The 16,027-nt window shown below is 46.4% G+C and overlaps 1 protein-coding gene across 1 annotated transcript in view; it reads right to left on the minus strand.

Moving 5' to 3' along the window:
- Window positions 1–3,481: 3,481 nt before the first annotated feature.
- Window positions 3,482–16,027, minus strand: part of PDE6A (phosphodiesterase 6A) — a 49,674-nt gene continuing 37,128 nt past the window's right edge. Inside the window, exons 18-23 of the mRNA XM_033095698.1 lie at window positions 15,664–15,771; window positions 9,258–9,321; window positions 8,892–8,966; window positions 7,362–7,445; window positions 5,678–5,825; window positions 3,482–3,794 (exon numbers count right to left, since the gene is read on the minus strand). Coding sequence (XP_032951589.1) covers window positions 3,715–3,794; window positions 5,678–5,825; window positions 7,362–7,445; window positions 8,892–8,966; window positions 9,258–9,321; window positions 15,664–15,771 — 559 coding nt within the window. The 3' untranslated portion in view covers window positions 3,482–3,714. The remainder of the gene's footprint in view (window positions 3,795–5,677; window positions 5,826–7,361; window positions 7,446–8,891; window positions 8,967–9,257; window positions 9,322–15,663; window positions 15,772–16,027) is intronic.

Genomic DNA, 16,027 nt, shown 5'->3' on the forward strand with positions numbered 1-16,027 from the left:
TCTGGTGTGATTTATCTGTCTTACCTTCTAAATGAGAAAATGTTTTCCTGTATTTGTACATTGTCAGATTCTATAGTTTCATAGATAATTTAACCAAATTGCTCTATGTATTATTATTCTGTGAGCATAAAGTTCTATTTTAATGTCTGTAAATACTTCAGAACTGGCTTCTTTTCTCAAACTCCCACTGTGGAGTTATTGTTTACATCACAAAAACTGTAGAATCTCTATGCTCATGTACTGTAAATAGTGAAGTGATCTGCTTATAAATAAACTTAACAAATACACTATGGAGATTAAAAAGGAAATACCACCCACAGCCCTGCCCAGATGTGTCTTTCTTTATTGGTCCTGCGTGCTCATTGAGGGACATTCTGCCCGCTAACTGGGAAAAGGATTCTGGTTTCAGTGGCACCCTCTCAGAAAAAACCCCGGCGAAGGTGTTCCCCTCACCCTTCCAGAATTTTCTGAGCTCCCTTTTTCTTCCTTCACCACACTTTTCATGGATCATAATGAATCATTCAGACTTACCTCACACAACCGATATCCCATTACTGGTGTTTGCCATGACTTTTATAAAGCTTACCACTTTCTGAACAAGGAGTCTCTTGTTTTGATGTATCAACTTGTTCACACAAGCACACTACATAAATGTGCTGAAAGAGATGGTTTCAGGCAAAAACACCAATTCACAACTCGAAAGCAACTTCCGGTCAGAGGATGTGGAGAACAGATTTGAATTGTGCACATATTTGGGTGAGCTAGTAATTTTTCCCTTGCTCCACTTACTCCCAGCAAGAGCAGTGACGAAGTGGCATTTACCAAGACTCAAGTCTTGGATGTGAGTGCGTTTCCTCAGTTTCAAAACACTCCCGGGTTTAGCCTTTCTTTTGCCCTGAAGTTGCTTTAATGTTAGTATTTTTAACTGCAGTCTGAATGCAAGATATCCGTGTGCTCCCCGAGTGCTGAAGAGTTGGTGAAAATTATACAAACAAGAAGAGGTACAATAAGCCATTTCATTATGTGCAAACTATTCTCAAATTGTTTATTACCTACAGAAACTAGCTTCTCGTTATTCAGGCGATTTATTTTTTTTCAATCTGGAAATTGTTTGAATTTCTTTGGTTGGAAGGGAATACATCATGATTCTTCCCTTTAAAACGAATGGGGGTGTTTGCACGTAGTGGCAGGGTTCTCTGGCGTGAATTGGAGTCCTTTGAGGTTATCTGTGTGATTGATTGCTCAGTCTCTGTCACCGCCTTTGATTGCTCAGTCTCTGTCACCGCCTTACTATATGGTGAACTCCAGTAGAGTACGGCTGCTTCTCCATCCGTTGCAGGGGGGTGCCCAGGAATTAATGTAATCAGGAATTATGGAATGGACAAGACAGGCATCTGTCGCCTGATGACTGTACACAGCTAGGGAGGCAACCAAGCCCCAAAGTCACAGAAATAATCCCTTCAAAAATGCATTCAGTGGTGCAAAGGAATAGAATGGGAGATTCAGAGCCTCAAGACCTGCATTTGAGACCCAGCTCTGCCACTTCTGTATTGTGCAAACTTGGACAATCCACCTCTTTGGCCCCTCGTCCCCAACTATGAAACAAGATGATTTGCTTAGATGAACTCAAAGGTCCTAAATAAAATTGATTCTCAGAAGCAGTATGGTGCAGGGAAAATAGTAACAAGCCTGGAGTCTGGTGTCAGGCTGCTTGGCTTTGAGTCCCGACTCCACCACTTATCAGCTGGGTGTCCTTGGGCAGGTTTCTTAACCTCTCTGAGTCTCTTCCTCATCATGTGATAAATGGGACTAGTAATAGTTTCTACCCTATAGGATTGCTGTGAGGATGAAATCAGATAATGCACACAGTACCTAGGACATCAAAGGCACTTATTAGGTGCAATCCTCATCATGCATGGTCTAATTTGGTGCTAACCATAGCCTTGTGAGAAGCATGGCAAGGAGTATGACCCTCGTTTGACCGATGGGGAAGGCTGAAAACGAGGCAGAGCAGAGGGAACCTACCCCAGGGACAGCCTGGACCAGCAGCATCACCGGTATGTTCCTGGGTGACCCTTATTTCTCCTCTTTACCTTGCCACTCAACCACTACATGGGGCGTGCTAAGAGAACATACCTCTGTGTAAAAGACCAAGCTCTGAGTGTGAATTTCAGGAGAGCAGAAAAATCTAGCTTGGGAGTTAAAAGATGAGGCTTCCAGCCCCAGCTCCCTGCTGACATCATGACCTGCAAATACGGGCAGGGCTCTTATGTCAGGAGTTCAGATCGATCTGCTGTGGAAGTCACGGGGACGTGTGCCCTGGACACTATGTTCTCTGTGATCTTGGGCGTCTGCTTCTGGAGGGAATCAAGGGAAACGTGCCATGAACTTTGCCCAGCCATCCCCACGTGGCCTTCAGTTTCCTCATTTATCTAAAAAGAGAGGTTACAAACAGTTTGGAGGAACCGCGTATTCCCTCTCTTTGAAACATGGAGAGCCAGCACCCACTTAGAAGAGACCTGGGGACAGAGGGACATGTCATCTGACCTTGCTTCTCAACAAGTCACAGGCAAAGAAAAAAGGAGGGAGCACTGTTATGATTAAGAGACTTAAGAGACATACCAACTAAATGTGTTTAGATCAGAGTCAAGCAAACCAACTATTAAAGACAGTTTTGCGACAGGGAGAATTGATTAAGGACCGCTGTCACAAGTTGGGTTTCCCAGAGAGCAGCTTCTGCAGTGGATTTAGTCTGCTGGTGATAATTAAGGTGTGCCCTTGAAACCAACGCCTAGGGAAGGGAAGGGAACACAAAGGAGTGGGCAGAGGGAGAAGCTGAGCAGCAATACGAGCCCCGTGACAGCCTTGGTGGACCCCACAAGGAGTCCTGGAGCTAGAATGGCCCTGCAGAGTTGTCCTATGTTGGGCCCCGATGGCCAGGCCTCAACACCTGCCATGGATCAGTCATGGGATGCGGTCACCCTGGGAAACGGGCTGACCTTGGACAAAGTGTCTCCACGCAGCTGAGGTGTTCCCCAAAGGGGCTGACACTGAGGGCTGTCTGCCAACAGCACTCACAGCCGCGGGGGCCATGAGTCCTTGGTTCTTCAGGAAAGGATCTGGACAGCTCATCACGGCATCGTCACATCTGAGTCCTAGGTCTTCAATTGTTGCACGTGATATCGATGTGGTTATGTTAGCAAATGCCCAGAGGTCTTGAAAGGTGGAGGAGTGACATGATATGTCTGGAGTTTGTTTTTAAATACGATTTCAGCTAAGAAAAAAATTGAAAAAAATATATAAATAAAAGGAGAGATGGAGCAAACGTGGCAATATCTGGCTATTGGAATCGGGTGGTGGTCGGTAGGTGGGGATTCATTGCATAATTCTCTACTTTTGAGAATGATAATTTTTATAATAAAATAGAAAATGACAGTGGAAGAACAAAAATGATTCTAAGCAAGCAGGTGAGTTTGGCATTAATTAAATATTTAATTGAGGTTTACAAAAGCTGGAATGTTGGTTTTAGCTCACTAAAAGTTCTCAAGGCTGAAAAAAAGGTTTGAAAGCCACTAGATAAGATGTAAACTAAGTTCTCATTCAGCTTTCTAATCCTATGACTCTTTTACTACTGAAGAAGGTGTGCAGTTTGCCACTGGTTTGGGCGATCTCATTAAGGGTAGCGCCGTTCTGACCAGCAGGTCCCCTGTTGGGCTACTGGATGCAGCAGGACTTGGAAGCAGGTGCGTCCCCTCCTGGGCCGGGGTTCCCCCTGGGCTGATTTCCTGCGGATGCTGCAATCAGACAGGAAAGAAAGCACACCAGCTGAGAGGAGGCTGCAGAGTGCTTCCCCTTTGCCCTGGTGTGAACCAACAGTTGCAAATTCAAGGGCTTTCAAAGGCCAACAGATAACCACACATGCCGAAGGCAAGCCAAGTATAAGGGGAGTCAGAGAAACCAAGAGTGTTTCTCCGCACTCAGAAAAAAACAGCACAATCGTGATGATAAATGGCAACCAACATTTGGAACCAATGTCTGGGAGACAACAGGGAGTGGTGGGGCCTGTGACAAACCGGGGGAATCGTCTGTCCCTTCTAAAGGAGATAGCTGCCACTCAGCTCTAGCTAATTATTGTCATGCAGAAATCCAGATTAGTACGGCCAGATCTTGATCTTCTAAAAGGAAACGCTGGAAATCTGGATTTTTAAAATCATAAATATACCAACTTTAAAACGCAGACAACAAATACGTATTTTTAAAATGCTGGCCAAACAAAAGACATCTGTGGGCTGTAAGATTGCAGAGACCTGCCACTAGCCCAGAAGACAATTTGTGCAAATTAGAAAAAGACACTTCTTCCTCAGGATGCTTTCCTGCCATTTTATGGAAAATTATAATTAGGATATAAACCTGTGGTGACTGTACTATACAGGACGCCTCCTGGAGCTGTGCAAAGCACAAGTAATTGGTGGCCCCACATTTGCAGTTGCCAGTTCAGAATGACCCCACACTGAGGGCAGAGCAGAGCCGGAGACCTGACAGTATCCATGCTAAGAACCACGCACAGGCGTGGCTGTCAAGGTAGAATGGGGACCAGAAGCCATGTCCTGTGAGGGAGTGTGGGGACAGAGGCCCAGAGAGCAGTTTCCAGGCTCTCGGCCTCACGTGGAAAGGTGCTGGCTCAGGTAGTAGATGGTCATCAGCTGTGACTAGTTGGCCATCAGCTGTTACCGGTTAGCCATTGGCCACTGATATAACTGCCGTGGCTGGGCTAGCAAGTGCGGATGGTGGATTGCGGGTTGCAGAGAGGCGGATTGCTGTTAGCACGGCGGATTGCAGTTAGCAAGTGAGGTTGGTTGGCAGAGAAGCGGACAGCAGGTTGCAGATCGTGTGGCTCCTGGCTCCTGTGTCTCCAACCCAGCCGCCAGCGAGAATATGGTGGTATGACTCCCCTACCTATGGCTCCGTGGGTGTTCCTTTTTGGCCTCACCATGTCCTGCGTTCTTATGTGGGGCGCGGGACCAGAGACCCCGCATGACACCCTGCATGACAGGGAACTAGGGCAACACAACCAGTAATACAAATGACTTGGGGAAGGGGAAGTGTGTTGTCACCTTGGAAGAGATGAAACAAACAAATCCCATTTGATTCCCGAAGGCAGGACTATGGCCACTAGGTGGAAGTTTCAACAAGCAGAACAATTTCAGTTCAAGGAAGAGCTTTCTAATAGTGGTACAGAGGCTTTCATGTAAGGTACTGAGCCCTCCATCACTGGTAGTGTGCAAGCAAAGGCCCATCACGATATAGATAGGATTCAAACATCAGACAGAAGGCCTCAAAAATTCCTTCCAACCAATAATTCTAGGTTTTCTCCTTTGTCCCTGAATAGGGCCCTATGTCCACAGCCTTGGAATTGGAATCTGTCCTACACGGGCAGTCAGTGAATCCTTGCTGGGAACCTCAATTTTGGGAAACAGGCTCTGCCACTCACTGTGTGACTTGGTCACAACACTTCACCTCTGCAAGCCTCAGTTCCCTCCTGTGTAGAGTGGAGACAATCATAGGTGGTGGGAAGACCTGAATAGGACCCGCGTGTGAGACTCTGAGGCCAAGCTAGGCAGAGATTGAGTGTTCATTGTGGGGGTCCTGGGCTCCCTGTCCTCCCACTTTCGCGAACCTTGTTTGGCTGCCTGCTGCTTCTGCTTCTCTTCCTCCAAAGCCTTCATTGTGGCATCATACTCGTCAGCAAGTGCTTTCCACTCCTTGCGGTTGTTGGTGATCCCGTCCAACATGGGCGTGATCTCTTCATGGAAACGGGAGAATTCCTGGAAAAGAGAGCCTCTGGTGCAGGGGCCACAGCCCGAGGTCCGGGCTCGAGGCGGAGGCACAGCTGGCAATATCCAACCCTGGAATGAGCTGCTTGGGCGGGTGGCTGGCTTCCTGTCACCCAGCAGTGCCCTTGCTGACACTGCAACTTCCAGTCAACAAGAGCCTATCCCTCTCCTGCTTAAAACCCTGCTGTGGCAACCCCTGTTCTACAGGATGAAGCACAAACTCCTGCACAAGGTTTTGCAAACCTCTCCAGGCCCAGTGCCCTCCCGCTGGGCAGTGTTGCACCCTCCGGGCATTCCAGATCTCTGTCCTTTGCTGGAGTGTATCCTGCCTTCTCTGGGCTTCACACAAACTCTTTCCTTGGCTGAACACTCTAACTTCCCCTCTTTTCCCTTGAGGCCTCCAGGTAGACGTCACCTCCTCAGGGAAGCCTCTTCTAACACACAGACTCTCAGTAAATACGTGTTGAGTGAAATCCTATACAAAATCACATAATTTCTCGTGCACAAAACATAAGGATGTTGTGAAGAGGATTCGTATGTTCTCTTAGCTCTGAGAATAAAAATAATGCCTTTGAACACAAACAAAATTTGTCACGCCTACATTGTGGGATGAGGAAATTGAGATGAAGATTGATGGAGTAGAATTGCCCAAAACCAGAATGGCAAATCCAGGGCTGGCTGTGCTCACCGGATCCAGGCTCTGCCACAAGCTGTGTGACCTTGGGCAGGTCACCTACAGAGCTTGGCCTCAGTCTACTGACTTATACTCTGTAGCGTATAACACCTACTTCCCGAGGCTGTTGTGGCAACACGCAAAGTGCTCAACCCAGTTTCCCTTGTTTAATAATATTACAGATGGTAGTGGAGAGCAGCGGCTTCTCTGCTCTGTCACTCAGAGGAACCCCATTAGTCTGTGTTGTATCAGAGAGGCACTCATGTTCCCTCTGGGACCATCTGCATGTCTTCCTGACAGAGGGGCTGCAGCTCACCCAGCAGAAGCCCTGGGAGTCAGGCGTTCTGGCTCTAATCCTGTCTCGTGGCTGACTCCGGTGACCCCGGCCCTGTCATTTCTCATCTCTGACCTCTGCCTCCTCATGTGTAACATGGTCAAAGTAAAAATAACAAATGGGCGGTGGATCGGGGCACAGATAACATGGAATTGGGAGCACTGGGTTTCTCAAGAGGGAAGCGTTAACTTCAAGCAAGAGCTCCAAGAGAAATCCCAGCGTGTCTTTTGACAATCGAGTGACTTCGACCTGTCACATTTCTACCAGCTAGGGAAGTTAGGAGGGCATGTGTCTGCTATACTTCCCCCTTCCCTGTCTGAAACCAGGCTTAGTCATTTGTCCCTGGCCTGGGTGTACAATCACACAAGACCCCAGAGAGCTGTCCTGAGGACCAGAGGTCATGGCAGAGGAGAAGCGCTTTGTAACATACTACCCACTGGTCACGTGCCAGGGTTTATTATTCCTAATATCCAGGTTTATTAAAGACAGAAGCTTGGGCCTGAGAAAGCAAAAGACCCACCTTGTAGACAAAGGTGCAAACAAAGTCAATGAAGCCGACCTGAAGCTTGGGGAGTTCGTCCGCCTTGTTTCTGTCCATCATGGGCTGTCATGAGGGAGAAAGAGTTAACCGTGCTGGGCTCCTCCTGGCGTGGTGCAGTCAGGGGGACCCATCCTACCTATGAAGCATTCTGGCTAAAAACAGAAACCACAACAAACAAAACACCCAACATGAGACTCATCAAGTTTCCAGATCTGACTAGCAGTTTGCAGGAAGTATGGGGATAGGAAAATATATTAAATAACATCACAGGGGTACAGACAATCCAATTCAGAATGTGGGAAACCAGACAACAGAAATCCTATCCTCTTCAACAAATACATGGTGGGAAGAAAAAAAAACAAAACACAAAGAGGAGGAAAAACCGGCTACTGATTAAGAGAGAATTCAGAGACATAACTACCAGAGGGAGTGTGGCCCTTGATTCGATCCCGATTTGAACAAATCAAATGAAATTATTTTTATTACTCAGGGAGAATGAACAGAGATGGAGGATTAGGTGATCGTTTCAGGAGTGTGATAATGGTATTGTGGGTTGTGTGTGTTTTAAGTTCCTAGCTCTTAGAGATACATACTAAAGTATTTATGGAAGAAATGACAACATCTGCGATTTACTTTAAAATACTACGAAGAGTGCGGAGTAGACAAAACAATAATGACAGGCTGTTGCTAACGGTTGGATCTGGCTGATGGGTGCACAGAGTTCCTTACCTGTTCTCTGTACATTGTAAAGTGTTAAAAGGAAGAAGAAAACTACAAGTTGCACAGCCCTTGCTGTTCCTGTTCAGACACTGTTCCCGGTCACAGCCCGCCACCCTCCCTCGGGCCTTGCCTGAGCCTCATGTGGTACCCCAGCATTTTCAGCACATCACAGGTTTAGCCTGGCCCCGTATCTGTGGTTCTGTCCCCAAAATGTTTCTCCTTTTGACCCCACCCTTATTCCCAGGCCCGCCTTCGTGCAGGGCGCTCTGTGATCCCTCTAACTGTGTCCAATGGGGGAGCTGACGGATGGTCCAGTCAAGTTAACTTTCATTGGTGATAGGTTCTCAGCTTGGCAAGGTCCTCCTTCCCCTTGCACACTGTGTATTAGAACAGAGCGTTGGGAGGTGGACTCCGGATTGTTGGAACCAAAAGGGAAATCTAAGTTTTGGTGTCCACTTGTCAATTTCTACTTAGCTCAGTGAGCTAAGGAAACACACATTAGAGCAGGGTTCCCAAACTCTAGGAGGGCACATTCCTGAGCTCACCTCCAGAGTCTCTGCTTAGGTACATCTAGGGTGGGGGCCTGTGAATTTGCATCTCTAATATGTTCCCTAGTAAGGAGGTTGATGGTGGTCTGGGGACCATACTTTGAGAATTCCTGCATTAGGGAAAGGTCATTACTAGGGTAGGAGCATACATCTCTGGGGGGCACGTTTCTGTCACAGTAAGGTCACAGCTCTCCATCAGGATGAGATCACACACCCAACATCACATCCCATCTCTACTCACAATGGGGTTCTGTTGTAGCACTGAACGCTCCAGGTCACCTTGTTCCCAGAATTCCGCAGCAACCAGCAGAGCTACCTGCAACAGGCAGACCCCCCCACCCTCAAAGTCAAGTCCCCGCCCCAATCCTCCTACCCCTGCTCCCACCCCACTTGTGTTTCCAGCTCAGCAAAAACATGAACCGCAGCCCTGCCCCACTACTCCCATTTTCTTGTCATCACGGGAAGAAGTCTTAAAGTGATTTCCAAGTCTTGGCTGAGGGGGATGCACCAAAGGTGGGCTTCTTCAGGAGCTAGAGAGTCCAAGCCACTTTAGCTGCTGTCACCAGTACTGGAATTCCCCTCAGCCTGGGCCAGGAGGAGTCCATACCTTGCTCTGCACCTCCCAGGGCTTGGTGATGGCGGAGAGGTCACAGGCGGTCATCATCATGGCCCTGGATAAAGGACACCGTCCATCGGTCCAGAGTCATCGTAAGGCTGCACGTACCGGCTAATTCCATCCATCTCTCCTGTCTCTGACTCCACTAGTAGGTGACCTCCCCCCATTATGAGGAAAGGGGTCACTTTCTAGTTCATCTGGAGGCGGGGCTTTGAAGTCAGAGGCTTCAATCCTGCCTCTGTCAATTACCAGGAGTTTGACATCCGACAATTAAACCAACCTGTCTAAGCCTCAGTTTTCTTGTCTGCAATAATAATGGTACTTTCTGCATGAAGTGGGTGTAAGATTAAATGAGATAATGTGCGTAAAAATCTGAGCATCGTGCCTGGACATAGTATGTGCACAGTAAATACTGGTGATTCTCATGATCAGTTATTGGGTTTTTACGATATGCCACACACTGTTCTAGGCATTTCATAAACATCAATTTTATTTAAATCTCATCACTTCTTCAGAGTTCCTTTTCTCCTGTCTAGTATAGAACAATGTTTCTCAGCCTTTTTCTCATCATCTTCCCCTATGTAGACATATTTTCTATAATCGCTCCGCCATGCAGTTTTAATACCACAGACACACTCTATCTGTTTGGAGGGCCAAGGACCATTGTAACATCTCAGAGTTTTTGCTCCTCTCCCAAGAGCTGCTTTTTCCCTATTGGGTAATGCGGCTCGATCACTGTGAGGAAGCCTTGTTTTAAGAAGCAGAGGAAGAATTTGTCAAAACTCATAAATGGCACACTTAAGATTTGTGCATTTCATCGTAGGCATAGTTTACCTTAAAAGGGGAAAAAAAAGGGCTATAAACAGATACTGACCTCTAGTTAATGATATATATGCTGAAGTACTGAGGGGAAAGTGCCCGGATGTCTGCGACTTACTTTGAAATGCACCCAAAAAAATAAGCAGGATTGACAGATAGATGAAGGGATGAATTGATAGTGATATGTTAATGATGGAACTGGATGGTGGGTATAAAATTCTTTCAACTCTGTGTGTCTGAAAAGTTTGCCTAGTAAAATGTTGACACAAATAAAAAAGTGAACTGAAGAAATTTTTAAAAAGAAGTCGAAGAAGGGATTGGGGAAGGAGAGAAAGGATTAGAAGATAGACTCTTAAAGGAGTTTCACAATACTAGGAAGATAAGATAGGTATCATTACACAGGTAGGTACAATACAAGGTGGAAAGGGAGGAGACGTAGACAATGAATTGGAGGAAGAGGTAGGAATTTGAGAAAGTGTTACAGAGACGGCGGTGTAGTGGCCTGGTCGTCTGGGACCAGAATCCAGGGCCATGCAGTGCTGGTGTTAATTCCACGCTGGGGAGTGTAGGCTGTATCCAGTGAGCATGGAGAGCAACGGAAGGTTTAGGACTCGGTCGTGAGTCTTCAGAGCTGTGCTGCAGGAAGGAAGGCTGGCAGGCTGGCAGCACTTGGAGGATGCAGAGGGTGCAGAGGATGCAGAAGGAAGGAGCGGAGATGCTGCAGTAACTCAGGCAGGAGGACCGCAAGGCCCGACCTGCAGCTATGGCTACAGGCTGGGGGAGCGTGGGTTAAACCCACCTGGTAGTGTCATCCCGACTTGGTGAGGCCCATGGCCGGGGCTGGAGAGAGGGGAAATAGTTGGAGAAGACTGGAGCTCTGAACCTAACTAGCGGCTTGGGTGATTTTACAACTAACCAGCTGTATCGGCATAGGTTCCATTTGCTGGTCTGGAGGCCTTCAGAATTCCTTATGAAATATTAACTGGTTTAAATATACTTAAGTAAGTAAACCCTCGAAAATTCCTAGAATTCTTTAAGTAAATAAGCTTTCAGAAATGCATACATTTCTTAGAAACCTCTTTATACTTTGTAATAGCTTCAGAATACGCGCCTTATGCTAAATGTCAAGTGTTACAGACATGTTATGCTTACTGTCAAATAGATCAAGGACATGAATGCTCAGCTTTGTACACAAGACTCACTGGCTCCCTGTTACCTATCAGTGTCCATATTTGAAGTCCACACATGTGGCTTCAGGAGAGCCCTGGATGTTTACTTTCCTTGGCTGGACAGACCATGTGAAAATCACTCATGTGATGGGAGTGACACAGCTGAAGTGTTTTATAAACAGCGATCTGGTATGTGAGGAGGATGGGGGAGGACACCTGGGTACCAGCAAAACCAATCCAAAGCCTCATGCCCTCAACACGAGGCATTGCCTTGACTTCACCACCATCCCCTTCCATGCTCCCGGGCCAAGGTGCCACGTGAGGCATTGGGGATCCAGAGAGGCCTGCAAGGAGCTCACAGTCGGTCAAGGAACAGAGAACAACAACAAAAATGTCATCACAATACGCTAAGTGAGATGGCAGAGAGAAGTGCAAGGTGCAAAGAAAAAACAATAATCCAAAGATGAGAACAACTAGCCCAGCTCAGGGGCCTTCCAAGAGACGACAGCAGAGCTCTGAGGGGTGCACAGGAGCTCTCCAAGAGAAGGGAGAAGAAAAGGTAGAGTTGGCAGATATGCAGTGGGAGTACTCGGGACTGCCACAAGGCAGAGGGTCATCCGGAAGGGGATCATAGGGAGCAATCATCTCTCCATCCTACTGCGTTCATGCATGCCAAATGCCGGGCAGGGGCTGGTTCACAGGGCCCCTGTTCTCAGAGAGTTTGCAGACGCATTGGGGAGCCACACATTTATTGCACAAATGAATGTAAACAAATAACTGCTCTGAAGGAAAGGAGTTCTATTCTAGGAGATAATATAAGAAAAACTGACCTAGGTCTGGGAAGTCAGGGAGGGCTTCCCTGAGGAAGTGACCTTGAGCTGACAGCTGTAGGAAGTGCCCAGGTGCATAGAGCTGGCTGACGAAAACAAGCTTAGTTCCTGCTCACCTGATCCATCCTCAAGGTAAATGTCTCTTTAACTCAGCTGTGCAGCTAGTGGTACCGTGTTTCCCCGAATATAGGACCTAGCTGGACCATCAGCTCTACTGCGTCTTTCGGAGCAAAAATTAATGTAAGACCCAGTATTACATTATATTATATTATATTACATTATATTATATTATATTATATTATATTATATTAGACTGGGTCTTATATTATAGTAAAATAAAACTGGGTCTTATATTAATTTTTGCTCCCAAAGACACAGTAGAGGGCTGGCCCGGTGGCTCAGGCAGTTAGAGCTCTGTGCTACTAACCCCGAAGGCTGCCGGTTCGATTCCCACATGGGCTAGTGGGCTCTCAACCACAAGGTTGCCAGTTCAATTCCTCGAGTCCCGCAAGGGATGGTGGGCAGCGCCCCCTGCAACTAAAATTGAACACGGCACCTTGAGCTGAGCTGCCGCTGAGCTCCCAGATGGCTCAGTTGGTTGGAGCGCATCCTCTCAACCACAAGGTTGTCGGTTCGACTCCCACAAGGGATGGTGGGCTGTGCCCCCTGCAACTAGCAACGGCAACTGGATCTGGAGCTGAGCTGTGCCCTCCACAACTAAGACTGAAAGGACAAAAACTTGAAGCTGAACGGCACCCTCCACAACTAAGATTGAAAGGACAACAACTTGACTTGGAAAAAAAGTCCTGGAAGTACACACTGTTCCCCAATAAAGTCCTGTTCCCCTTCTCCAATTAAAAAAAAAAAAAATCTTAAAAAAAAAAAAAGACACAGTAGTGCTGATGGTCTGGCTAGGTCTTATATTCGAGGAAACTCGGTACTTCTCCCTGACCTCTGATAAAAACATCCCAGCCACCCTAGACAGGCATTTAGGCACTCCCTGGAATGACAGCTGGCCTGGGGGGGGTGTGGTTTGCTGGGGAAGGCCTAAGGGAGCCTGAGAAAGGTGTGGGTGTACAGGAGAGCGGTGGGGTGACTTGGGTTCCAGTTCTTGATGCTCTGCCAATGCCTGTGTGACATTAGGTAAGTCACTTTGTTTCTCTGGGCCTCATGTTTCTCGTTTGAAAAACACTAGACCAAGAGCTGGTAACTTTTCCTGTAAAGGGCCAGATAGTCGATATTTTAGTTTTGTAGACCACAGTAGTTTCTATTGCGACCACTCAACTCCATCACGATACTCCATCAGGAGGTCTGACAGTAAGTTCACGAATTCATCCTAGAAAAAGTGCTTCATACCTCATTGCTGAGTATCACTATGGTCACCTTCGAAGTTCTCCCCTTGGGAAGCTATGCACTGATGCCAGCGCCTAGTCCACCCTTCAAAGCCATTTTGGAACTCTTTTTCTGGAATGGCCACCAGAGCTATCGTTGTATTACCCTTGATGTCCTGAATGTCATCAAAATGTCTCCCTTTCAATATTTCCTTTATCTTCAGGTAAAGAAAGAAGTCACTGGGGGCAGGATCAGGTGAGTAGGGAGGATGTTCCAATACAGTTATTTGTTTACTGGCTAAAAACTCCCTCACAGACAGTGCTGTGTGAGCTGGTACATTGTCGTGATGCAAGAGCCATGAGTTGGTGAAAAGTTCAGGTTGTTTTCGTCTAACTTTTTCACGCAGCCTTTTCAGCCCTTCCCAATAGTAAAGTTGGTTAACTGTTTGTCCAGTTGGTACAAATTCATAATGAATAATCCCTCTGATATCAAAAATAGGTTAGCAACATCGGTGCAACAAGTTCTTGAACTTAATTGTCCGATCTCAAATGTAACTCTTCAGCTGGCTGTTCATCTGTGTCCTTTATAATATCCTTTACAGTAACCTGGTACATATAAGTAAATGTTTCTCCGAGTTCTGTAAGCTACTCTAGCAATTTAATTGAATGAGGAGGGAGTGGTGGGAACCTCCAATTTATAACCAGGTGGTCAGAATCACAGATAACAACCTGGACTCGGGATTAGTATCTGAAGTGGTGCCCACCTGTGGGACTGAGCCTTAACCTGTGGAATCTGACACTATCTCCAGGTAGATAGTGTCAGAAGTGAGTTTAAATTTGTAGGATACACAGTCCAGTGTCCACTGAGAATTACAGAATTGCTTGGTGGTGTTGAAAAAACCCATCGGATCACCTCCTGGTTCCAACACATGAACTTATCCCTTTCTCCACTGGTATAAAATCCACTTTTAGCACAGGCATTGTTTTTCAGGTTTGTCCCATTCACCTGTCCTCATGCCGAGGACTGAACTGCCTTTAGTTCTGCTGCTCCCTATTGTTTCTCTTCTATTTCAGAATTTTCTGGCTATTCTTACATACTTATTTCTCATGAGAATTTTAGAATTGGCTTCCTAATTATCCCAGCAATAAGTAGATCTTTTCCTTGGAACTACATGAATCATTAATCCGGGAATATAGACAACATTTAACATTAAGTCCCTCTACCCAAGAACAGGGTGTTTCTTTCTACTTGTTCGAGTCTTCTGCTTCAATGCACATTTCCATTTTGAAATGTGCAGGGGGGCAGCTCCTGGTCTGCTGGGGAGCAACCGTAGCCTGATTGTGCCCCCTTGTTCAGTGAGTGCAGGTCACACTGCACCTCAGGATCAAGGGGCGTTTGTGGAGACCTGGTTGGACAACTGCAAAGCTGAGGGAAGGACAACTTGCCACTTGCCCCTCCTTCCCTGAACCTGTCCCAGCAGCCACCCCTTCTGTGTTCCAGAGACTTGCAACATTTGTGAACTTAATCAAGCCTACTCTTCACGAAAGCATCTGGGACGCTTCCTAGGGGAACAGGGTGAGGCCTTGTCTCCCCTGATGATCAACACCGAGGGGACCTATCGCTAGGGAGCCCAGGGACCATTTGGCTTGGGCTACATATTTACAAAAGGCCTCAAGTTTACACCTCATCACCCCGTCATCAGTTGAGGTGAATCATGGAAGCACATTGAGAGAAGTGAAAGATTTTCATCAGAAAACTTAAATTTGAGTCCCATTACTGGACCTCATGCCAACAAGGCACTATAAATGTCACAGAAGTCATGTAACTAATTTGTGAATAGCACAGCTATAGTGCAGGCTATTGCTATATAGAAAGAAACACTGAAAAAAAATTAAACTTACATATTTTGAGTGACACATAGTTATCACTCAAATCATAATTGATAAAATGCTCTGTGTTTTATCAAAACCTTTAAAGCTACATCACTTTACCACCCACATTTGAATTTTATGATACAAAAATTCCAATAATATACTTTCTGTAGACAGAGAAATATAATAATATATGTCATGTATTTTAGTGCTACTGTAAAAATTAAACATATACCATATTCCTGCGATTTTGTTTTGGCGTAACTTTACTTTTTTATATGTCAAAGGCTTCCAAAACGGAAAGGGTCCCAGGGGTCTCTTGAGGGCAACAGCACCTCACCGCTGACCCTGGGGTTTAAGCCCTGTTTCCACTCACATAACAATTTCCTTCCGGGTCTGTTCCAGCATCATGTACTGAGTCCACTCCTGTGGAGTTTCGAATGTCTTAGATTGATCCACGATCTTTTGGAACATTGTCCTCTTCCTACAAAACAGACCAGTTTGTTAGCGCAGCAAATCTCAAAATAAGGCAACACCTGTGCTTCTAACATTGGCTGTTTCAGACAGGGACATATTAAAACAATGTAACTAACCAAGGCCTGGGAGTGAAGGCCTTGGTTTCTAACCCAGACTCTGTCATGGACTTGTTATCTGATCTTCGCAAACCTCTTCCTGTGGTTCTGTTTCCCATCTATACAGTTAGACCAGGGGTGTCAAAACTGCGGCCCCCGGGCCAACTG

Source organism: Rhinolophus ferrumequinum, chromosome 24 (assembly GCF_004115265.2).
Source record: "Rhinolophus ferrumequinum isolate MPI-CBG mRhiFer1 chromosome 24, mRhiFer1_v1.p, whole genome shotgun sequence".
NCBI classification, from domain to species: Eukaryota; Metazoa; Chordata; class Mammalia; order Chiroptera; family Rhinolophidae; genus Rhinolophus; species Rhinolophus ferrumequinum.